Below are 25,451 nucleotides of genomic sequence, written 5' to 3'. Positions count from 1 at the left end.
CTTATCAAAATAAAGCGTTCTAAGTGGAAATCTTTGACGTAGATCGAATCCAGAGATTGCAACACTTACGAATTCCAAATACTTTTGACTCTAGAATTTTAGACTTGTTTTTAAACATAGAATTCCGTTTATTTCTCACGAATCGACGGCCAATTACCGTTTCCAAGAATTTCCCACAGAAACAGAGATAAAACCTCCCATAAAACGAAATCAAGAATCACTGACCATTCCAAATTACCTACGATATCCATACTGCAAATATTTGCAATCTTATCTACGTAAATCATCTCGTCCGTGAACCTACGGCATTCCTCAGTTACCATATCTCTCAGGAACGAGTTTATCAGTTCGATAACAAAACGAAAAGAATCGAATGGATAAAAACGGGAACGAAGTTAAAGCGTTAATTCATAAATCGGTAGGAAATTCGCGGAATGGCGAGCACCGTTTCGAAAACGTTCTCACCGCGAGAGGAAGAGATGGTAAAAGGGAAGGAAGAAACAGAGGAAGAGCATCGGTGAACGTTCGAGTTTAAGCGAGTGGAAACGCAACAGGCCAGGGAGTCCGGTGAAAGAGGAAAAACGGGACTGCGAGAAATAATCCGTGGCTTATAGCCCAGCAGTAATCGCACTCGCGTGACACACCTATGCGATATATATGCCTTTATATATCGTGTATATACACATGCACATAGAAATCGCCGCGGCTTACGATATTACGAATCGACGAGATCGTCGATGCGATTCCTATCTCTTTGGTCGTTTGCTTTATTCCCACCGATTGAAACCGGCGACCCGTGGATAAGTCTACGCGATCTGGTCATTCACGAAAAAAGAAAGCAAATGTCCTTCGATCGAATCTTATAATACAGTGCATGTAGTGGCGTGCAAACATCACACAGCAGAAAATTCCCATCTTAGGAAATTCCGTAATTTCTCGTAACAACAACTTGGTGTAACACTGTCGTCCAACTTTCTCTTCGTCAACCCTTCGCATCCACCCATCTGCTCATCCCCTCGCTTCTCGCTAAGAAGCCATCAGCAAAACCTTCGATCAATCTTCCATCAGCATCCAACTTCCTCGAATCTCCGACCGCCTCTTCTACGCTAACCGCTTCTAGATCGGTCGATCATTTTTCACGTTGGCGAGAACGATCGACGGGTCGTTGTTGCGCAACGTGTTCGCGCACGCGTATCAGCCCGACGGTTTAGAAATCGGCGAAACGCCGCGCGCCATTCGTTTCTCGTGGCATTTAATTCGATAATTAACCGCGCGGGATCAAAGGTTCGTCAAACACGGTACCGGCACGGTAACGAGCATTAATTTAGGCATCTCTCTCGCGGCGAGTCGCGTCGATTCCGCGTCGTTTCCCTGCCGTGAGACCCGTGAGAAAGTCCGCGCGGCGTCGATCGTCCGACCGATAATACCGATGATCGAAATGCATCGGCATGCGAGCGCGTTTCCGCGTCAGCATAAGAACACGCGTCCAGATCGAACGAAAAACAGAGAAAGAGGAAGAAAGAGAAGCTGCCCGTTGCTCAACTATCGTGCGCTACTATGCCACACCGATTGCTGCCGAACCACTTCCGAAATTGCTGGTTTACAGTCGCGATTGCGTAAACGGAGCGACGATTTCGCGATGATATTCCGAGAACGTGGAGCGAAATATGCTCTGAATAATCGTAGAATCGTTTTATCAGGCTTAATAAATATTTAGTAGCGCGAGATGACGAAGTTAAATTCCGCATAATATAGGTTGCAGTTAAAGAGGAAATACGAATTTCTTTGGAGGTAATTAAAAGGATTAGATTAACTGGATAGGAAAATGTTCGTAGATATTAAAATGGGATTAGAATGATTCTTGATTTCTTAGCAGACGAGAACTTTCGTTTCTACTGGGCTTTAGCTATTCAATTACGCATCGAGGCAGTTTTTCGTAATTGAAAAACTTGTTCTGTACATAATCCTTTTTCCGCTATAACATATCGTTATACGAGCTAAACTTCTTAAACTCCATTTGAGATCTTTGGCCTCTATCCTATCTTTAATTGACCATTATATCGAGTAAACTCGATACGACTTCGCGTCGTACGCAAATTATATCCATCGAACCATGCTCGTCTTTCTCCTATGAAATTCCGCGAATCCCGTTTCTTCTCAAAACTATTTAATCTCCTACGTGTACGTCAAGCTAAAAAGCAACGTATCGGAAACAAAAATTCCTTCGAACGATCGTCAGGCGTCGCGAAGGGAAAATTTCGAAGATCCTGCGACACAACTCTCGATCGATCAATTTCCACGGGCAAACGTCACTGCTTCCTACACCGCAGGTTGACGCTTCGAATTTCCAAACACCGTGCGATTCCATCGAGACACCGAGAAGGATCGGTAAGCCGCTTCTCGTTACGTGGTCGACGTGCAAGAGCATCGTTCGCGAATGAACGGCTCTCCTCGGCTCGATTAATTGCAAACGGACAGGCTCACACGCGAATCACGCATCTAAGCGCGATCTAAGCACGTAGCGGGCCGGAAGGGGGCGCAGGTAGCAGAATCAGCTCGTGGAGGAACGTATGACGGCCGATGCCGATGCGGTAATTATCCCAGGAACGAAGAGAAGTGGTGAGGGGCGCTCTCCTCCTCTCTTTTTCCCTCTTCCTGCAGGCCTGACCGGCCGGCATGGCCAGATGCTCTCCAGTGCACCTAATTACGAGCAAGAACACTAAACTGCAATTAACAAGCCTCCCCGGCCGCGCGCCATTTTGTCTTATTGCCAGCGCGCGCAGTGGCTCGCTTTCTTTTTAGCGGGGCCACGGACGTGGATGCTGGATCGATGGCTGACCTCGCCGGACGATGGATCGGCGAGGATGCAGAAGAGCAGGAAATCGGTTTGTGAACGAGTCGCACAACTCTGCTTTTCAAAGCGGAACACGAAACTTCCGCGTGGACGCGACGCCACGACGCGGAGGACGCTGTCTTTGCGTGGCTGGCGTTCAGATGGACGATGAAAATTTGTTTAATTACACGATACACTACTTGATACTTTTTCTATTTATTCAGACTCTTCTTCGGTATATTCTTTATCCGAACGCAAAGAGCGCGCAAAAGACGACACTCCGAAGCATCAACTTCTACACGTAGATAATATCCTAGAATACTGTAGCAGCACATGAGATAGAGGACAATTCAAATCATGTTTTGCCTCGGAGTATCAACATCGTTAGGACATACATAATTGTTAGAATTTAATCTCAAAGTTAAAATTAATAATCTGTGGAAGACACGATGTTTATGTTAAAATAATATTCAGTGATATTTATTAAACAGAACTACAGAACCAAATGTATATATGCGAGTGATATAATTAACAACGTATGGAGATTGTTGACAGTTGGCCAGTTACTCTCAGACTAGACGTAGATAGTAACAAATGATCCCTTAAATATTTTGAACCCAACTCTCTATACAGTAACGAGTATGACCTGTGTAAGTGTCCTGTTCAAATGCCTGTGTAGGTGTCTGTGTAAGAGTATTTGTGTCTATGCGTGTAATATCGTTGTATTCCGACAATAATGTAATAATAAATAAACTCCAGGCAAAACAATGTCGCTGCTACGTGCAACCGTCAAACGAAGACGAATTTGAATTTTCCGCTACTCCCTTGACCATTGCAATTAGACGACCATGTTCTCCAGAAGCGAGTCAGTCGTGCGATTCAATATCAGTTATCAGTTAGTCTCGAACGATCTTACCAGCGATTTGTACACTGTCTTTAGCGAATATTGTTTGCACTTATTTATTTATTATTTTAAAATATATTTGACGGTTTTCAATATCAAGACATCTCGTCATTTAAACCGCACGACCAACCAATCTCTGCAATACTTTCGAGAAACAATATACCGATTTACGAATCCCACGCGTCCTCAAACGCGATAGTACATAACTGCCTTTTCTCACAAAAGCACCATACGTTACCATTTAATAACTTAACCCGAAGCGATCGCAAAGAAACGCTGGCTGGTCACTGGAAAATGACTCACGGCACCGTATACCATGGAATTGTGATAACGGGCAACAGCGTACCGTGGTTTCCGCGTCCGCGGTAAAAGGTAAGTCACGATAGAGGCCCATTGTTTCTCTCGCGACAGCGAAAAATGCTAATATACGGCCGGGGTGGCGCAGGTGTGAAGTCGCATATTTAAACATCTTATTATATCCTTGGTTATCCGATCGGCTAATGTAAGAGCGCATTAATTTCCACCCACAGAGTCAAACAATGACCTAGGCTGGAACACGCGGTGAAGTGCTCATTAAAAGCCGGGTGGTACCGTTTCTCCGTATGCTCGATCAGATCGTACTTTCCATCCTTTCTCCTTCGTTCTTTCTCCGATCGACAACGATCGAGTACCGATCTACCGCTCGTCTTGCATACGATTTAGAAAAGTATAAAAGAGGATCGTCGAGAGATTATCACAGACGCGTGGGTAAAGCGACGTTCGGAACCGCTGATCGAATGATTAGTTAAATTTTGTTCGAAATCGAACAGCTTTGAAACTTTTCGTTCGCGTTCGAACGAATCAAACAGAATAGTCGTTCCGTTTTTCCTTGCCATGACATATCAACATTAACTAGAAAAAGCGTTGCTGCGGTGAGTTCTAGTCGACGATACGACGAAGACTGCTACGTCTCTGAAGCGAGGATACTGTTCTGAACCATGAATGAATGTCTGTCCTAGATGTAAGCCAGATTCGTTAGAATTCTGAATGAATACTCCTTTGACACAGCAGACCTCTGAATGAATCCTATTATCGAAGACTGTAATTATCGTTGAAAAACGAAAATATCCTCGCTCGGAAAAATTTCAAAATTTTCTTAAAACGGCCTCATCGACTCGTGGTGAACGGTGAGACGTGTTGTTGGTTAAAGCAATAAGGAGACGAGTTAATTCAATTAATTATATTCACAGATATTTCGAAATGTAGAATACATAGTTAATCGCAAGTGTTGCTCGCTCGATGATATTCGTTATGAGATTGCGCGATACTGATTGTATAGTGATTCGCTCGACTGACTGACTGACTCGATACTGATATTAATTCGTGCGACTGACTGTGTCTGGAGGATCTGGTTGTTTATTTATACTAGTCGAGGGGGGGTACCGGAAAGTTTGAACTTGTCGCCGGCGGTAGGTTGCACGTAGCAGCGAAATTGCTTTGTTCAGAGTTTGTTTATTACATTACGTTCGTCGTATAGTGTTAATCTTCAGTGGCAAAACAACTATGTGAGGCATCTGCGTATCGCAACGTCCTAAGACGCATATCCCGCTACAGACTTTTCCTTTCTCTACTTTCTCTCTTTCTAATATAAATTTTTCGAGCTTATCGACGAAAACGGCATAAATCTCGTTCGCCTCTTTTTCCGAAAAAGAGAAAAGCAAGGTTATATACGTTCACGAAAGTGGTTTCTGCTCAGCGGCTAGAGAAAGAAAACGTTCGCCGTTGGTAGTCGCATGCCTGCGACAGAAAGAGAAGGAGAAAAATCGGTGAGGTCGTTACAAAAGCGTTGCACGATGCTAAACACCTCGGTTCGACGTATCGTTTTAATTACCAGGCAATTAACACCGTCGCCGTGCCTCTACCGCGGCTATAATTCTTCGTCGCGTTTCGAAACGAGACGACTCTCGACCAGCCGGTGCGGCATAAATTCTAAAATATTATTCACCGCTGCTTCCTCCTCGCCGCGGAAATTTATCTGCTCGATCACCGAAGGGAACATTAGAGGCGCGCGCATTCGCGAGCGCTCGTCAAAATCCAGGAGAAATTCCGACGCGAGTCGAGCGCGCGGCGACTATTAAATCGTGTTTAAGTTAATGGTTCCCACGAGAGGTGTCAGCCCCGGCTTGATTGATCGATCGAAGGAATAAAACAAAACCGAGCTCGGGTTTCCCTTTTTTTTTCTTTCGCTGCTTTTAACGGACACTTCGCGGAGGAAGGGCGATAGAAGCGAATGAAATCGTTGATTTCCTATGGATGGGGAAATTAAACGGACGAAAGTGGGAAGAGAGGAACGTGGAAAAATACGTAAAACTTGCGTTCAACGTTGAGTAAAACTTGCGTAAAACGTACAGTTCACAGCATCGGTCGTTCCTTCATTATGTACAGTTTGTGGCACGTCCGTTCATCGAGAACACGAAAATGGCTTGGGACGCGTGTCGCGTCTTCTCGAACGCTGCGGGACGATGACGATTCTCCGGGAGTCGTTACCGCGCGGTCGTTCGCGTTAATCTTTACGAAAGAGCCGAACGATCCAGCGGCTGTTGGGTCGCCACGGCTAATGCTCGGAGATCTATTAAGCCGTCCGTGAGCGGCGTAACGCGCGCTTGCTGCGCGATTAAATTAAAGAATTACGGGGAACGAGGTCTGATGCTTGTGAAAAATCGCGAGCTCCGAGCGGCTGGCGTTGAAGTATGCTCGAGGCGCGCCGGATCGGCAACCGGGATCGAGAACTCGGTGTCCACGAGAGTTTCGAACGCTTTAACGCGGACCGAGGGAATGGAAATTCCGATCGAAAGATAGAAATTTCTAGCGCTGCATCGAGACCAGCCAGATTCCTAGACGAATTAAGCGTTGAAACGAGAAATTGACCAAAATTGAAATAAAAGTGTAAGATTCTTCTATTTTCATAGCCGTTTCTCAACATCGGACAGCCCGATTCTACTTACTCGTAACGATCATCCGACGACGTTGAACGCTAGTGAAAGAAGTCGTAACGATATTTGCACGACGAACGCGTAACGAAGCTACGTGATTAACAGGGCTGAGAAAACGCGAGACAGGCGACGCGTATTTGTCAGCGGGACACGCGGGAAAAATGAGATCGGTCGGGTCGTCGGTTTACGCGTACGAAGCGACTGGATCGGCCAGTTCGACAGTCCTGGACGATCGTGGACGGACAGCTCAGGCCACGTGCAATTTAGCGTGGCGTCATTACTCTTCGCGCGTCCCCTCGTTCAACGGGACAGAGTCTAATTGCGTCGAGCCATTGAAAAAAGAATTTGACGGAGCTCGTTAAGCGCCCCGCGGTATCCCCAGCCCCGGGGCAATGGGGCTCCTCTGGTGCTGCTTCGACGCCGAGCGTCTATCAGCGACGATGATGCGTTTCCCACGCGAATGCTCGGATTCGTTTTTGATTCTTCAAGAATCGCCATCACGATCGATTATCGTATTTCTTATGGATAGATAAATAAATTCGTTCATACTACGTACGTTTCGTAACGAATCGTATCGATGTTCGTGACTGGATAGAATTTGAAAAAACCAACAGGCTTTTCAAGGTGAAAGTAGGATTTCGTTGGAAAATGTGTGTTAGTGCACGATCTACGTTGGAAATACACGGGAAATATAGGGGAGCGATAATGAATATCAATTTTTCAACTCGTTGAACTTGTACACAACGCTATACTTACAGTAGTTACGGTAATAAACAGGTAAGAAGTGATACTCGTATTGATATGCTTTCGTATTGATCGATCGATAGAGGTGTCAGTTACGGTGTGTGAATAATAACGCGATCGCAGATCCGGATCGCGATATGTGGCGCCATTTTAAAACGATATATAACATATGAATGTGATATCTTAAGTATAAGTATAATAATGATAAAACGAAACACGCGTCACTCGTTTAAAATTAGATATGACGCTAACGATCGTGCTATTCGAGTCCCATCGCTAGCGCCTAAAATGGATCAGATTTAAATCGGGAAACTGACATGCTGCACTTCCTACTCGATATGATAGCAACAGTTAAAGACAGTTTATATACACGAAAGACGATAGTTCGAGAAAATGATCCTAAATAAAATTACGAATGATTGGACGAAAAGTTTTATGGAATTGTTGAAAATATTAGGTTGTCGGAAAAGTTTCTTCCGTTTTATGAGGAAATAATAGACGCACAACGTTTTTTCTTTTATATTATTTTGTCGAATTACGTACGATCCATTTTCTTCTGTTGAGATAAACACCGTGATATTTCACAGACCTGGTTTCACGTTTGTACAAAGGTGCACTGTTGTAAAAAACACATTGGCGAAAGAAAGATACTTTTCGGACAACTTAATACTTACATTTAGACAGTGAAACGTAAAAGTGAATCTACGGAAATTTCTGCACTAAAATCCCCAACTCTTAAATCCAATCCATTCCATACATCGTTGGACTTTCTGCAATTCTTTCTACAGCCGTATCCTCCGGCCGAACAAACGAAATCAACTGCGACGTGGAAAGGTAATATTCTCATGACGCGGCAAGTGACGCAGGTTACGCTTGCTCGGAGGAGAACAATGCCGGCATTGTAGCGAATAGTCAAAGGGCGAGGAAATCAGGAATCCCCGGTAGGTTTTCAACGGAGATCGATCCCACGGGCTGATCGCGGAAAAGGTCGCTCGCCAGCCCGCGTGCGTTCCACCTCCGTCGAATCTGTCCGCGTTAACGAATAGAAGAACCACGCCCTGCGTCTTCCACCAGCGTACACCTGCGCCTTCGCCGCATCCTCCCTTGTACCTCGTTAAAGACAAACGCCGAACTGGCCCGCGGCCAGCCCCCGTCTCGCTCTTTCTCTCTTTCACCCTTTGCGCTCTTTCTCGCCACGTAGGCGGTACGATAGATATGGATTGCGCCGATCCACCTCCGGCCGTGTTGTTTTTGCAAACCGATACGCTAATTTGCGTATTGTTCGCTGTTCGCGAATGATCGGAACGCGTCCCGCCGCGCCGAGTAGCGGCGTTTCTTCTTTCAAGCTGTTCGAATCGACGAGAAATGCCTGTTGGCGATCTTATCGGTCACGTATCGTAGCTCACCTGTGACTGACACTCGCTTCGAGGGATGGTTCTTATTGTCTTCGAAGCTGGGAACCGATCTGCGAATTTTCCTACACAATGAACCACGATGCAACGATGCAGCACCGGCTCTCGTTCGGTCGAACGCTTGACATTCTCGCAACGTTCTAATCGCAGGTTGAATTTCGTTGCGACTCCACAAATCGTCCACGGACTAAACTGGGTTATCCGCCAGTCCGGTGCGGCTCACCCGGTATTACTCGCGTTTTTTCTAGATCGTTTTTTCCAGATACGGCTGTCTTTCATTAGAAGCAAGCCAATTAGCGGCGCCGCGACTCGAGACCAGGACCCGGAGGAAGTCGTGCGGCGCGACGACCGCCGAAGAAATTCACGATAATTGATATTTAGGATATTATACCGCCAGGAAACGTGCAATCAGCGAATAACTGTATCCGCCAATAAGCGCAACTCTCGCGTTGCGAGCGGCGTCGTTGCGCCAGCAGTTTCCAACCTTGTTAGAGAAATGACCATACGCACGGTGTATCTAATGTACCGGCGACTAATGTACAGCGATCGAAAGAGACTTCTCTTTGCTCTGTGAACGAACGTGTGGTTAATTTTACGTAAATGGATGGGAAGATGGTCGATGATCTTAATTTCTAGAGTCAATGCCACGCTGGAGGATGTGGTCGTTCGAGATATCGGACAGATTTCGAGATAATAAGATTTTGGATCACATCGACGTTTTGGAATACAACGTACAACAAATGTCGGAACGATTTGATTACCACAGAATCCAATTAACAGAGAAATCGAATAAAACGTAACGGAGGTGAGACAGATCGATGCGACTGGCAGAGAAATTCGACCTGTGAAAATTTAATTCGTTAAGAGGAACGGTCAACGACCGACCGGTGCTTCGTTAGAATTCCACGCAGACTATTTGGGTAATAAAAAGCTTGGAGCCCCGTTTCGAGGGGATGTAGCGAGAATGTAGTCTTTGGCTTAAAAAAACACCGGGAAAAGAAGGAGGGAAAGAAGGAAACGGTCCCCATCGATATCCTCGAGGTTCTCCGGATAGTCCTCCTTAAGTTTCCACACGACAGCCAACGCCGAGCTCGAGTGTCTTGAAAGCGCAAACGTTTCGATAGCTCGATAAAAGTTTACAAACTCCCGCCTCCTCGTTTCGTCGAGTATCATCGATACCCGATGGAAATCCTTTTAAATTCCTCGAAGAAGCCAAGGAAAAAAGATACGAACGATATCGAGGGTCGATCGAGGCCCTCTCGATGCCACGAGTCGAATACCCACTCCTCCGGTTTCTGTAATTCGCGATTCCAATAAACATCGATGTCAGTTGTTTGCCTTCTTATTTCCTCGTCTCACCTTTTCTGCCGATATGAAAGGAAATTTTTCGTAGAAACATATTTATTTAAAACAGATTCGTTACTTTATTCTAAAAAATTCTGAAGCTTAGGTAATTTTAAGGCTACCCTGTCGCTGATTTCGATATTCTAACGCGTTTAATCTGCCAAATTTACGATAATCACCGTGCAGGAATTCCATTTTTCTTGCAAAATGCTCATCGTATCTCGACGGGTCGCAATGAAAAGATCTAGCCAACATACGCGACAGATCTCGACACGTACGATTACCCGTTGATTTTCTGCGGTGACCAACGACCAGACGAATCTTCGTACGCAAAGCGGTGAAAAAAGGGACGAAGAGGGAAATATGAAACGGGACGTGCTGCTCGTGCTCGTCCCGAGGGCCGGCACGAAACAATGAACTCTGTAATTTTCTCGAGCGACCACGATCCCAGGCACCCTTTTCGCGCGCCACCACATAGCCCAGAGCTGCCAGCTTTTCTGCCGGATACGAGCGCTTGCGAGCCGATCGCCACGGAATTGAGCTATCAGCCATCCATCGATCACGCCAGGACCCAGAATTTCGGAGCTTTCTTTCGACACAGCAATGTAAGAGAAAGTTCTTATACAAACGGATGAATTGGCAAAAGACAATTTTGAAGCGTACCGACTTCTTAACGATCTTCTTCGATACGAGAGACACTGAATCTTTGAACTTTCGAATCTTCGAAATGGTTATATGAAATTAGCCTTAGATAAGATAATATCTCTTGATACAATATCGAAAGGTCCAATCGAATGTTGCGAACGAACGCGGCAAAGCTGAAACGTCGTATATGTGCGTGGCGAAATTTCTAAATCCGGTCGGACCAAACCCATCGTCCCGCTACAAGTGACGTTTACAACGCTCAGCCTGGCACCTCCACCATCGACGCGAAACCGATACGAAAATATTTTCCATCGAGAACGCGAGGCTGTCTACGATTTTTACATCGCTCCTATCTTTCGTTGTTTCCCGTGCTCAATTTTCGGGAACAAATCAATCGACGGATCCTGTAACCGAGTGTGGAGGCCCTCGACGCGTATTAAACGCCGTTACACCGACGAATCTATTTCTATAAAACCGGGCAATATTTTATTCCCCTGGTAAAAAATTCGGCTCCGAGCGCCCAGCAAATAAATCAAGGGGCTGGGATACACAACCCGGCTCACCCCCTTCGAACTACGAACCGACGCCGCGAGTTTCGCCAGCGCAGATACGATTAAGGTTTCACGATGAAAAAATCTCGTGCGAAAACCCATGTGAAAATCTATGGCCATCGTTCCAATGCTTTTCATAGCAGCCGCGACGAGTCACGAATGCGATTTTTCCGCTGCACCGATTAAAATTCCGCTTGATATTTGCTCGAAGCGTCAAGTTGGTTTCTTCGCGCGATAAATATCATTGAAAAATATAAATGGCAGATGTACGTAGAAAGACGCATCGTTAAAGTGAACTGGCGTTTAATTCGCGTGGTGTCAAATGGAAAATTATGATACAATATCGAGTGAAGAATCGATAATGAAAGCTTCATGGAAGAATCTGTAAGTTACTGCGATCTACGAATCTGCAAGACACGACGCTGCAGAACAACAGAGGTAAGACGAAGAAAGGCAGAATAAAAAATGACAGAATCCTCGGTATATCGATACCGGAGGAGGCCTAAGAGGTAACTGGAGGCTGTGTGCGTCGAGCTCTCGTCCACACGGACGCGAAGTCACGACCTACTAATGAATGATTATGCTACAATTTGCCCCGGGACGGCAGCTCTGGTAATTTATTAAATTACAGTGATTCATGGCCGGGCTCCGGGCATCCGGTAGTCGCGCGTCCTCGTCCGCGGGTATCCCTCCCGCTCTCCTTCGCTTTTCGATTTCGATTACCAGAGATATCGCGGTCGATTAGCCGCGCGACCATTAAACGAATCCCGGCGACGCTGCAGGGAAACTCGGTCTCCGTTCTCATCCGGGACGCGCGCACGTGAATTTTAATCGCAACTTCGACACCAGATACGCAGCATTTTTTCTTCGTCGTGTTGGGATTCCCTGGAACGTTCTGTCCTCTTCAGGCTGCCCCTAACTCACGATCGCCACGTAAATCGTTGAAAACGTCTATAATCTGTAAGATTGTTTACTCTACGAGGTAAAAAGTATCTTCTAGAAAGAACAGAAAATCATTACGGAACATAATCGAAGGTAAGGTTTAATCAGTTAACGAACGACTCGCAGAAGATCATTTATCTCGAAGAGGAGCGCGTGCATGCAGGAATACGCGCGTGTTGCTAGTAGGTGAGGCCCTAAATGAAAATACTAAGAGCGATAAAAATCGATTTCAATCCTCTAACGATCGAAACGCAGCTTACCGTCCCAAAGCAAGGGAGAGAAGAAAGAAAGGTTAATCCGTGAGAGGAGCCACGTTCGACCAACTACGGGAAGGAAGATGGAAGAAGGTGGAAAAAGACGGAAGACGAGGCAGAGGGAATGGCGAAAGAGTAGAAAGAGCGTACTCGCGAGAAAAGAGAGCACGAGGCTTCGATTTGGACTGGCACAGTGGCGGGAGAGATCGGGATGAAGTAAAAAAGAGAAAAAGAAGAAGAAACAGAGGAGAAGAAGAGATAAACGAAAGAGAAGAGCGAAGCAGACGAGGAATCGCATTATTATCGGGGGTATTTACGGGAATTCGCGACGGAATCGTTGCGTGTCCGGTGCCGATGCAGTCATAAACAAGGGGCCATTAATTTAGCCAGGAAGAATGCCCAATATCCTTCGAAAGCTTTTGCGGCGATGCACCGATAGGCAGCTAACGCGCGGATAAAATAAGTTTAGGGCCGTGAAATTGGCAGTAATTTTACAAGCCATAACGATCTACTAAATCTGTAAAATAATTAAGGGCGCAGATGTTCCCCCGTCCGGAGTGCCAGCTAACGTACCCTACTCCCGCGCCCTCGCTACTGCACACGGACGTCTGTCTCTTCCCTTATTGTTAGCCGTCCTCTGTTCTCTCCTTTTTTCCTTCGACCATTTTGCGATTCGTCCGCGGTTCGTTATCTTCCTAACTGACCGCCTTCGTTTGTACCGATCGGCGTCCTTTGCAGTTTGTTCGACGAACCGACGACATGCATATTTATAAAAAGAAGGAAACGAAGGTGGAGGATGCCTCGTTTCAAAGGTCTTCAGATTGAAACAAGATTCGATTACGTTTCTTCGTTAAATATTAACGATATATACCTTTCTGCTGCGTTCGAAATTAAAGCGACATTAAAATGTTCATCGATTCTCTGTTAAACCGCTCTCTTTTCTCTTATCGCGAATCATCTTAAACCTAACCTGTAGTGGAAGAGTAATTTCGTGTTTCGGGAAGGCAATCAATCTGGACGACTGGAAAAACCACCAGCCCCCCCCCCCCCACTTCATGATTGTCGCCCACGACACTAAACATCTCGTCTCTAAATTGATCGCAATCATTTGCAGGTAACAAGACGCAATCTCAGAGTGGCAGTTAGCGAGGCTTCACGTTTTTCCGCGGATTAAAGCCGAGAATCTTGCTCAGGCGCAAATTTCATATGTAATGAGACGACAACGAGTTATCCGCCGCGGAATATAATTTTATCTGTAAAAGAAGCAACGTGACCACTTTCCGCGTTCCTCCTCCCGGCCTTCCATCGAGGATAATCACAAAATCCTAACGGAAATCGCGAGGACAAGGTGAAATCGGTCGCCGTGTCGCGTCGCGGCGTCCATTATCGTGGTAGCGGAATCTTGTTACAACGCCAACGAAATTCCAAAATAACATCGTACAATAACGAGCAATATATTGGTAAAATATTTCTACAAACGTTGGAATATTTTCGCGAGCCGCTGCACCTGCGAAATTCAGGAAATCTCCAATCTACCTGTAAACGTTCCTCTAATTCTATCGAACTGTAACATTCCGCCTCTTCATCGTCCACCAATTTCTCACCGATCTCTGCTGCCACGTCGAAGCCCATAAGTCCACCGCTGCCGCTTGTTTTTTTCGCAGCACGCACGGCGTATTATTAATGGTGTCACGTAGGCCGGTACGTACATACCGTCTCATCATGGACAGTAACCCAAGGCGCAGGTAGATGGCGAGATTCCGCGGCGAGAGGCCCTCTTTCCGCTGATAAGGAACGAGGATACCCGGCGAAATTACGGGGGTCGTAGCAAATTTAATAAAGCCCGAATTAAGCCGCGCATGCCGTTAGGCTAACAGCGTTTTTCCTCCGCATGCCACCGCGCTCGCTCTCGTTCGTCCGCTTTCTCTTCACTGCCGAAACTGTCAGAAAGGATCCGCGTGCTGCCACGGTCCCGTTCAATTACGCAACGAGCCGCCCCCCTTCTCTTATTATTACCCGCGACCTCGATCAGGCCAAGACGAGAAAAAGGTTATTAGCTAAATGCGGCGGGCTTTTCGTCCGAGGCTTATCGGTGCATAAACATAGCTGCACGTGACCACCATGCTAAAACGGTCTGTCACGCGATACTCCTGAATTTCTAGTGGCCCTCGCGCGAACAAACGTGTTGCAGACGTAGCGTGGATTCGGTGTCTATCTTCGAGTGCGACGATACATCGCGAAAGTTGAAGAACGAGGACAAGTTTTCGATCTGTGGAACGCGATAGAAGCGACGCGCCAAGAGACAGTTGAGTCTGAGAAGCGATTTAAAAGTAACTACGGTGTAGAAAACGCATTAAATCGTCTACGGGAAATGGACGCTCGTTTCAGTAATCGCTTCCCGAAATTAAGCTAACGTTAAGCGTCCGTTCCTCTTTGTTCGCCAGCGCGCGTCCCTTCTCGTTCGACCTTTTTCTAACAGTTATATGAAAAAAGTGCAACACTGCTTGGTTGCTGTGGCACGGAAGACTGAAAACGATGGAGACGTTTTATACGTATGCTCCGAGTCGCTAATTACTCAATTACTCACTCAAGTGTCACGTTCCGCGCTGTCCTCGCAATTTGGAGAGTCCGTTTCCCTTTAAAAGCACCGCTTCGAACGTACGCTCGGTTCTGGGCGGTCGAGAATCCGGATTTTTCCAAGCTACGTACTCTCAACGGAACGTACAATTAGCTTAGAACGACCACACGCGAGCCTCGTAAAAGCGACGTCGGTCTTCGGTCTGCGTTCTCGTGGCAATCAGCGCGTTTCTTCGCGCTGCGCTGCGCGACGCGATTAAACACACAAGGTACGAGCCACGCATGGAGACAAACGGCAAAAACCACGCAAGACTAACGATTCGCGACTACCGCGCTTTAATATCCACGCTCGTAAATTTGGCTTGTCCTTGATCGCGCACAACTGTACTTTAAGCTGTACCAGGAAAAATTAAAAAATAACGTTTAAAACACTGTTGGTTAACTGGCCAGCTACCGAGCGATCGATACGGAGGCGTGGTCGATCTCGTAGATAGGACATCGTCGTAATCGAGCAGCAAATACAGGCCAGCTAATAATCAATGGCAAATGGCTAGTCACGATCGTCGGCGTGTGTCTCATTAGCAGGAAGCTATCGAACGCGAGGCAAAAAGGAATAGCAAACAGAATGGTCGGTGAAAAACAGCTGGAAGACGGAAATGAGCGTAGGAATACGAAATCCCGTGTCGAAACGTTCTTTCGTACCCTTTATCTGCGGTTCTCGGAAATAATTAACGAACCACGATGAAGTGTCTTCCAGCAATGAAAACATCGTTCATAAAGTCCATGAAGGGACTTGTTCACGAAGCGGCGCGGCGACATCCAACGCTCGACGAAATGACTTATTAGCGTGGCGGCGCGGCGCGGTGGGAGAAAAAGGACAACAAGATCGAGAGATTATTAGTCGCCGGTTGTTCGTCGTTCGAACGATGACGGCGTTGATCGCCAGAGTCTAGGCTGATTGTGCCGGCTGATGAACGCTGAAGAAGGACGTTGAACCGGCCGCGGCCGCATTGACTGATGTGCGTACTCGCCGCGACGACGTCGATTCAAACTTTCAGGAACTGGTCGGGAATAAAAGGAGCGAGGATGAATGAAAGACGTTGGTCGTGGGCTCCGGACGGAGGATGCTGCACTTGTTCGAAGGATTTTTCTTCGGAAATAAAAGCTGTTCGTGACGTGAGTGTCACGGTTTCGACACGAGAAACAGGTAGACGATGGCGAAGCGACAAACCGAACATTGTGGATAAAACGACGCGAAATTACAAAGAATCTTCGATAGCTCGAGTCGGATGACAACGACGGTGTTTCGGTCAGAGTTACGATACGTTGTTAGAACTTGGCGCGATAGAACGCCGCGTATTTGAAAAATCGAACGATCGATCGAGCGCTGAATATCAGAAAACTCAATACTTAATCAATCTTTACTAAGATTCTTGATTAATCTCAAGTATCACGGTATACGTAATGCCGAGTTCGTTAAGAGCTCGAATCGCGAAGACCGTGACGGATTCAGCTATCAACGTCAACTAAAATCGACTCTAATTGGAAGTTAATTCAATCAAGGACGCTGGAAGCTGCGCACGCGTAACTCAGAGACAGAAATTTCGATGACTGCCACCGACGTATGGTAGTCAGTGAAATCGGTACCAGCCGGAACTCGTTCGGTCGATTTACGGTACCGCATCGAAGATTGCTTATTAGGAGGCCTCGTAACTATGAAATAGAAAGAGCAGTGACAATTTGATAGATTGTGCTTTTTGTCGAGCGACTCGTCGTTAGGGCTGGCACCGGTAAAATTATTGGCTTTTTTGCCGGCGACCGGTCGAATAACTAATAAGGTAGACACTGTCGTTGCTCGAGAGGTTCTTGGTCGTGGTGCGACCATGAAAAAGCAGATTACGTGACCGGACACATTTTGCCGGGGGAAAAAGCTGAATTTATTATAGTCGATGAGTGGAAAAGTTGACTGTTGATCGACGAAATAAAATCATAAAATTTCAAAGAAGAACTAAATGTGATTGCACTGTACTTTGTACGTGATAAAGTGGAAAGTCAAATGGACGTGAGATGCATTTTTTGCCATCTTTCGAAAATCAAATCTCTCGGTTCTTACGTGAAGGTTGAAGTTTCATAGATGGAAAAAGTAGTATATACACCAAAGAAAAGAGAGAGAGAGAGAGAGAGAGAGAGATATCGTATGGAAGTATCGATGGTCGCGCGTGCGTAATGTCGGTGCAGGCGAATCAACGAGCGCGCTAAATTTAGCAGCGGTTCCGCGGCCGTAGGAGCGGGATTAACAGGGCAGACGGGCGAGTCGGTGAATTAAGGCTGATCCGTATCGCGAGGACAGGGCAAGTTTGATACGAAGGGCAGCGCGGGCCGCGGGTGCAAACGATCTAATTAAACGTCGGCGCAATTAGCTTCCGCCCCGCTCGCTCCACGGCCCCTACCGATACGACAGTCCGACGAAACTTTTCGAAACGCTAATTACTTCGTTTCTACTTACTTTGCCCGTTTTCGAACGCGAAAGAACATCCCCCCGACCGAGTGCAGTCCCCCTCGTGTGTTGCATCGTTCCGATCTCCGTTGTCGATCGCTTAGAATCGTGCACGAACAGCGCTCTCCGCCTTTGAATTTAACGAGACTTTGACTGGTCGAAAGTCGTAGGGTGTGGTCGAGAAGGAAACTCTTTTCGACGAAATAAATATGTTGCGGCAATTTCCTCGAGAAATGTTTCCTTCAGAAATAAATTTCGTTCACTAATTTTTGTGTGAAAGAAAATATTATTCTATGGTCCTTGCCTACGATGAATAAAAATTACCTCGACAAATGTTACACCGAAATCTCAGTAGAATTTCAAGCCTCGATACGCAAACACTTACTCGGAGTCAGCACGCTGTTGGAGGACATGGAAGCGCTTTAAAGATCAGACAAGATGTAAATGTAAGCTCGATGTAACGGCGTTCCAATCGAATAAATTCTTGCCCCTGGGCCGATTCGATTTTTCGCGGTGAATCGAAACGGAATATAAAACGCGACGCGACGCAAAGATGGCTCGTAATCCGCGCGTAAAAAAAATACGGAAGCGGCGATCGGCGCCGACCGGCGAAATATTTTCGTAATAACCGTAATTAGAGATCGCGTCGCTGGCCACGGAGCTCGGTGAAAAGTGGCCGGCAGGCAGATAAAAAAAATGGCCAGCAAAAAGTCATCGTCATTAGCGGTTGGTCACCGGTCGCCTTGATGCCTCGTCACCGCGTCGGCCCCTCTTTGAATCTCTCCTCGCGACCGGTAAACGGTTACAGTTAATGATTAGTTAATGATTTTTTTTTCTCCCCCTTCCACGGTCCCTTATTACGGACCATGTTTCTTGGTCGTCGGTAGCGGGATTCCATTCGGTCCATGCCACTGTACGTCGTCGAGTTGCTCTCCATGAAATCGTAATTGACATCGTGTAACGTGAATTTAAGCGGTAATTAGGCGATTGCCTGACTGAGAGAAGGCGAACGGGTAGCGAGACGCGTAGAGATCGGATCTTTTCGATCGGAGAGCATGTTTTTCGTACGTGTAAAAATATTATTGGTGTACTATCGGAAAAAGTATAACGATAAAAGCAGTAATAGGCGTAAGATTAGACAGATTCACAAGGTAATTTCATGTTACGGAAAAAGAGGTTCTAAAACTGGAGAAAAAAGCGCAGCACCGCTTTACAAGTTTAGCCAGCCATGGTTCGCAATCACCTATGCGCTTTCACCTGCTCTTATTATTATTAGATTACAAACTGAAAGCGGCTCCATCTTCCTTATCTGTCTCCTCCTCTGCCAGGCGGAAACGGCCGGCCGTTTCTTCGCGGTGGATCGCAAAATTCGCTCGACAGCTAATATATTATTCATTACCATACGTGTTAGCTTACGTAAGCGGTAGCGTTATTGATGCAGTTCGCGGCAGAGATTAGCTTCCTTTATCATGCACTTTCTACGCGTCAACTGCAATTAGCTACCGCTGAAACGAGCCGGTCGTTGGGCAATATCGAATTTATATACCGTGCGATGCCACTTTTCGCAACTCCACCGATCGCGTGGGCGTTGCTCGCCAGAACGAGTGTGAAGCACCCGCTGTTCACCGATTACTAATTACACGATTCGTTACGTACTCCCGGTACCAATAAAAATTCTTCTTCCTCTTATTCCCCTCGACAGTCTGTAGATTGTCGAGCATCGAGTTTGGAAATGTTTGAATAGCCAGCAGTAAAATAAGGAATAAATGACCTAACGTAAAACTAGCCTACGACCAAACGATACCTGTTGAAGATTAAGTACGAGAGATCGGACGGGAAAAAGGAACGAAGAAGCCAACAGCGTGAAACGTAGAGATGAAATTTAAGGGGGCGCGACCGGCATGGCAGGACGGCAAATTGAAGACGAGTTAAAACGAAGACGAGTCGATAGGCTCGACGGAGGTTTCGAGGAACGGATGATTTGTCCATAAACCCGTTAATGCACGCGTTTCACGCGAGCGAAATCGAAACGGGCCGAAGAAACGCGTTCGACGTAAATCGTCTTACTTACTTGCTCGCTAATAAACGACTGCGCCAGGGATAAACACCAGATGCATAGACGCGAGTAAATGGATTATCTGGAAAAATAAAAGCGGCAAACCATGGGTACCTAGTCGGTGGTTCGCTCATAAATGCACGAACGCCAACGAATAATGACCCCGCCGATAAGTGCACCCTACGTCGCGCATCCTCACTTCCGATGCAACAATGTATCTATGCGAGGAATCTTCAGCTTCGTATTTAATTGTGGCAACCGAGGATAAGCGAACGCGAGACCTTAAGAGGCGGACAGTCTATTTTTCATTCGAGTACCGAATTATTTTCATCGCGCTTCTAATTTATTGCGCATTGAGAGAGTATCGGCAAATCTTGAAAAATCATTCTCCGCGAGTGTGTTTTTCGATCTCAACCGAGAACAAAGTCGAAGCCCAACCCAGTTTCTAGAACCATCCTATACGGTCCAACAACGAGCAAAAATATCTAAACAAACGCAATACAAATACGCCGATTAAGCACGGGTATGTACTTCGAAGACAAGTTCAGCTGATACGTCAAAATTACCTGAGAGCCGAACGTTGCGGAATAAGCAGCGAGTTCCCATAAATCAATGGCAAATTAGAGTCGAGATAGAAACGATCTCGGTTATAAAAGGTGGCCGTGCAAGTACGCGGCGAACTGAACGAAAGATCATGCGTGTCGGCCTTTATACGTAGGTACTCGCACAGATACGTAGAAAGGTTAAAGATCGATCACACACGAAGCGTTTCGACTTAAAAGCGATCGAGTCCAAGTTTTTCCAAAATAAATTGGCCGCGCTATCGATTACATTCGCACGCGATTCCTAAACATCCAATATTTACTTACAATGGCCACCGTACCGATGCACCGGTGAAATCCACCATTTTGACTTTCAATTACGGTCGCGAGAACGAATATAAATAAAACACAGGCAACCGTGGTCCATCAAAAAACAATTAATCTGGAAGGCAATTATTTGCTGGATCAGACTCGAGGTTTAACATTAATCAAACTCGAGGAGCGGATACGAGATGCACGCGCTTCCCTTTTGCTAGAAGAGAGAGCAGACGCTTTTTTTCTATCAGATTAATGGGAGTCAGCGATTTAAATTAAGCCAGAAAAGCTAATACCATTAGTGAAAATTGAACTGTGATAGCCGATGTCCATGTAATGGCAATATCATTGCTAATCGTAGATTTAGCCGCCACTAACTGTTTATAGTTGGAGATTCTTTTCATTTACTTACTTTTAATAGGAAAGTTAATTGCACGATTTTTTATATGTCCATCGCAGAAAGGTGTTCCACTTTCTACTATCTAATCTTTTTTCATTCTTTTAAATTATTCTGTAACGGGTGTGCAACATCGATCACGAGTCTCCAACGACATTTTCAAACGATCGACCCCACTGAGTCGTATCGACGCAACGTTACCAACAATTTCAGCCTCGATCAACCGAGTGTCGATCACGCGTTCACCAGCAGCGAACTCCACTCTAAACGACTTTTTCCAGAAAAGCATCGCTGCCATTCTTCCAACGTAGAAAGACAGGCGGGCGCGATCTCGTTCGAGTTCTCCGGCTTTCGTTCTTCACGTGGGTAGCCGGATATAAATTATTCTTCGGCTCGGCGTTGCGGTGCATTTAATTGTGACAACGAGATTGATCGCTGCCGCGACTGCTCGCTCCGTACGCGCCATTAATATCGCGGGACACGATTTACGCGGCGGGATAATAATAATCGAGAAACAAAAGTGCGCGGCGCATTGAATACACCCCGGTGCCACGGTGTGGCATTATTAAGTATTATATTTAAATCATTTGTTGCAGGCGCATCGCCGCTAACGAGGGGCCACGACAGCGCCCTAACGAGCCACGCACGCCCACGCGGTTTCATCGTTTCAGGGGAAGCGTTGCGTCGCGTCGTTTCGATCTTGACAAATGACTCGAACGCCCCCTTAGACCGACGATCGGGGTCTTCGCTTCCGCGAACTTGTCTCTCCACCGTGTCCACCGTTTTGTCACAAAACTGTAAATTGAATATCGATCGACAGCAGCTCTCTGTGTCATGTCGTCGCCCATTAAATCGAACCCCCTGGTTCCGAGACTCGGAAATGAGTTCCGTGGTCGAGCGACGAGGGCGACGCGATCCCCGTCGCCAATCGAACCATATAGGTAGCAACTCGAAGCTTCTTTCCACGCGTCAAAGACGTTTTACGCGGTGAGACGTACGTACACTTTTGAAACCGATAATTCGACGATGAGAAGAACTTTCGTGCAATTGTCAACTTCGTAGCAAGAAACGTAACCGCGCAATTAGACCTATCGTCGCGCCGTAAATAGAGAAATTCCGTGGACGAGGCGTTTCTCAGAAAGCCATATCTTGCTTTCCTGAAACGCAAGCGTCACGCTGCTCGTGGTACGCGGTGGCATAAAAATGACGAGAGCCTCGGCATGCGCATTTTGCAAAAATAGCCAGCAATCAATCAGCCGATAATTTCAACGCAGGTGACAGCGTTGCCCGATGGGAATTTTAATAACGACATCGTAACGAGACTCGCTCGCTTCTTCCTGGCCGTCATGGGCAGCCTATTATCGATCACAGGATCGCGCTCAATGCAACGTTTCAATCTATCCGCTCGCGGTACCTCTTCGACAACTTAATTTCCCGTTCGACTGTGCGCAACCTGCGCGACATCCATGCTCATCGCGTCTGCGCGCATATTTTATTTTTAAAGCTTCCTGCGCGGGGAGAATATTGAAAGAGGTGGCGAAGACCGTGTTGCATGTTACTTACGGCTGATTAAGTGTAAAACGAGGGATTCGTATCGTGTTTGCATCCGAATTTCTTCCATGTCACCTGCTTGCGCGTACAAAAATGTCCTCGTGAAATTAGTAATTCCGAATTACGCGTTGCCTGAGAAAATTGCATGTCGATGCTCGTGGCGATTACTGGCCCGTTTACGCCAGCGATTTTCATGATATCGCGAGTGATGCAGCTTGGTTATTCTACCGCGGTGTGTTTTACGTGTAAAAGATGCATCGAGGTCGGGGTACGTTTAAAATGTATAGTGGTACGGTAGAACGATTCTAAGTTGATTTCTCCTCGATTAAAATTCGCAGGGCGGAACGTTCTTTGTGCATGAATATTAACTTTTCCTCTTTTTTGATCAATGGTAAAGTTATAGCAATTTCGGAGGAAAAGGTTGATCACTGAATGTCGAGCTTTTTAAATGTTCCTGTACGAATATTGAGAAACGTGGAGGGGATTGTATGGTTCGTCTTACCGTGCATATTGTCGGAGTTTGCCCATGAATTTTACTGCTATCGAGGAAGTCAGGAGCCTTGGGAGCCTCCGATTGCGAGTGGGTCCTGGAGTACAAAGGCGACGAAGTAGGAACACTGCTGGCGTTTGATACGTGACTGGTGGGTAGTGATGTACCGAGAGGGAAGTCTGGCCGATAAAACCACGTTGGCCACTGCAACATTAATTCCACTTATTAATACGTAATACAATTATTTACATCGCTTAGCTGTATTCTAAAGAACATCGTAATCATACTCTAGAAAATTATATTTAGGGTCGTGTTAGCGTTGCTGGAATATCAAATCTCGAATATCAAAGCACATCCTGATAAGGCACGAGTCACAAACAGCGTCACCATTCAGATCCCAAAGTCGTAAACAGTCATTAAACCTCCTCGTAAGTTTTCGTAACATTAACATCACTGTGACAAAAAATACTGATTTATTTCGAAAAGCCGACAACCTATCGACCGGCCACTCGAAAGTCCATAATTACAGTTGAAAGAATGAAAGAAAGAAAAACGAAGCTTGTCAAAAAAAGGGGCATAATTCAGACAACCATTCTTGTCGTTTTACGTGACAATTTATCGCGAAGATAAGAGTGAAAACTACGTAAAAAGATCGTAGACTTTATCGAATTCTTTTAGACGATCGACGAATCTTCCAAACTGGCTTTTCCACAGAGTTAGGCCGTTTGTCTGTCATCGAACAGATTGCTCGGGCAAAAAACGCGCGGGCGTCGCGCGTGTTCGGCGAGATAAAGCTCTTGCCCGTAGAACGAAGAGCAGGCATTAGTGTCACCGACTGAATATGAACCTCCCCAAGATAGATGACACATGCCCCTGACCCTGTAAGAAGCGCACTCGCTTCGAGGTCACCGGTATGCGTGTGGTCCATTGTAAGTGTTCTTATAAAGGAGTCCGGGATGAGGTGGGAGGCGGAGGATGAAAAGAAGCCACGGTGTTCCGTTCACCGTAGTACGTAAAGACCTTTTGATCGTCCTGCCGCGGACGACACGAATTCCACGCGATTATTCCCATTGACGCACCTCGACAAAATGGCCGCGTAGCGCGATCAGAACGAGATACAACGTCGCGCCAAGTGGTCGTCTTTTGTCGAGGGTTGCCTTGATCGAAGTCGCGTTTTACGTTTCTCAAGTGGTAGAGTATCAAAAGGGGAGTCGAGGAATTTTTTATCAATTTTTGGATAATCAGAGTCCTTGTAGTCTCAAGAGGATCTTACGATTTAGAAGGAAGAGAAGAATTGAAACATTAATTTGAAGTTTGTGCTGTCCGCCCCATATTCTGTATTAATATCGTCCTTTTCTTCTCAACCATTTATCAACAGAAAATTGCAAAGTGTTAGAAACTAAATTCAATCTGAAATCCAGCAATATGAAGAAACGATCGGTCCCAAAACCGCCATCCGAATATTATAAAATCCATTTATCTCGTTGTTGCCGCGCAGAATCAACTACGCCGTATTTAACACGATGATCATTCTTATACGTCACGCACGGTAAAACACGGAGAAACAATTAAAATAACTCAACGTCGCAGAATGCAACGTCAACGTCGCTTCAAGAACTCGACCGTGCGTATCGTTGATGCAGCGGAGTTGATCCGTCGTTACTAGAAATCCGCGCGAACCACGAGGATCTTACGTCACGTAGTGCGGTAATATCGCGTGTTTCGGTTATTTTGGAGCACGAGGATAGCGGTGGTGGACCCGATTGGACACGCCGGAAAGTCGGCAACTCGGCCGAGCTGAGAGGAAGGAGGCGGATGGACCGTTTCGTGGTGGTCTGGCGAATGTCTCTTGTCGCTGGCTCGCGGGAGTTAACGGCAAAACCGAAATAACAAACTCCTAAAGTTAGTGAGTTAACGCTACTTCGTCCGAGGTTCCGAAGCTTCTGTTATTTTCTGTTTACCACGGCCATTCTGTGCGCCGCGCGAATCGTTTACCGTAGACGCGGCTCGTAACGGAAATCGTTCGACCGACCTTGCTGCAAACGCGGATCGCGGCAGAGCCGACTGCATCGACAATTGTATCTCTTCCTTCGTTGCTTCGCGTAGCTTCGATCGTGAAACGAGACGAAGAAAATTCAAATTACAATTAGCTGCGAAAGTTATACGTGACAATAGCCACCTCGAACGTCTTCGGTGCACCGCCCTACGTACCTATCGGCCAATTTTATACGACGCAATAAATGCGTCATTAAATCCTACCACCCTGAATCTAATTCTGAGCCAACGAGCCAACAATGACATCATAATACAACAGTTTTTTTTTATTAACCATCAACCATCCTCGACTGTCGATGCTCGGTTCTACGAGCGTCTTTAACAGGCCGTTAGCGGGACCGACGTAAAGACAGATACTTGCATCGTCGAT

The 25,451-nt window shown here is 46.3% G+C and overlaps 1 protein-coding gene across 2 annotated transcripts in view; it reads right to left on the bottom strand.

The window, feature by feature from the left end:
* LOC139989485 (uncharacterized) overlaps positions 1-25,451 on the bottom strand; it is a 264,665-nt gene that overhangs the window by 212,254 nt on the left and 26,960 nt on the right. For both annotated transcript variants that reach the window (XM_072007946.1, XM_072007938.1), the window contains exon 2: positions 23,039-23,230. In XM_072007946.1, the coding sequence (XP_071864047.1) occupies positions 23,039-23,230 (192 nt within the window). The remainder of the gene's footprint in view (positions 1-23,038; positions 23,231-25,451) is intronic.

This window comes from Bombus fervidus, chromosome 1, assembly GCF_041682495.2.
Source record: "Bombus fervidus isolate BK054 chromosome 1, iyBomFerv1, whole genome shotgun sequence".
Lineage (NCBI taxonomy): Eukaryota > Metazoa > Arthropoda > Insecta > Hymenoptera > Apidae > Bombus > Bombus fervidus.
The sequence above is the reverse complement of the archived record's forward strand: the minus strand, read 5'-3'. Positions and strand labels throughout refer to the sequence as shown.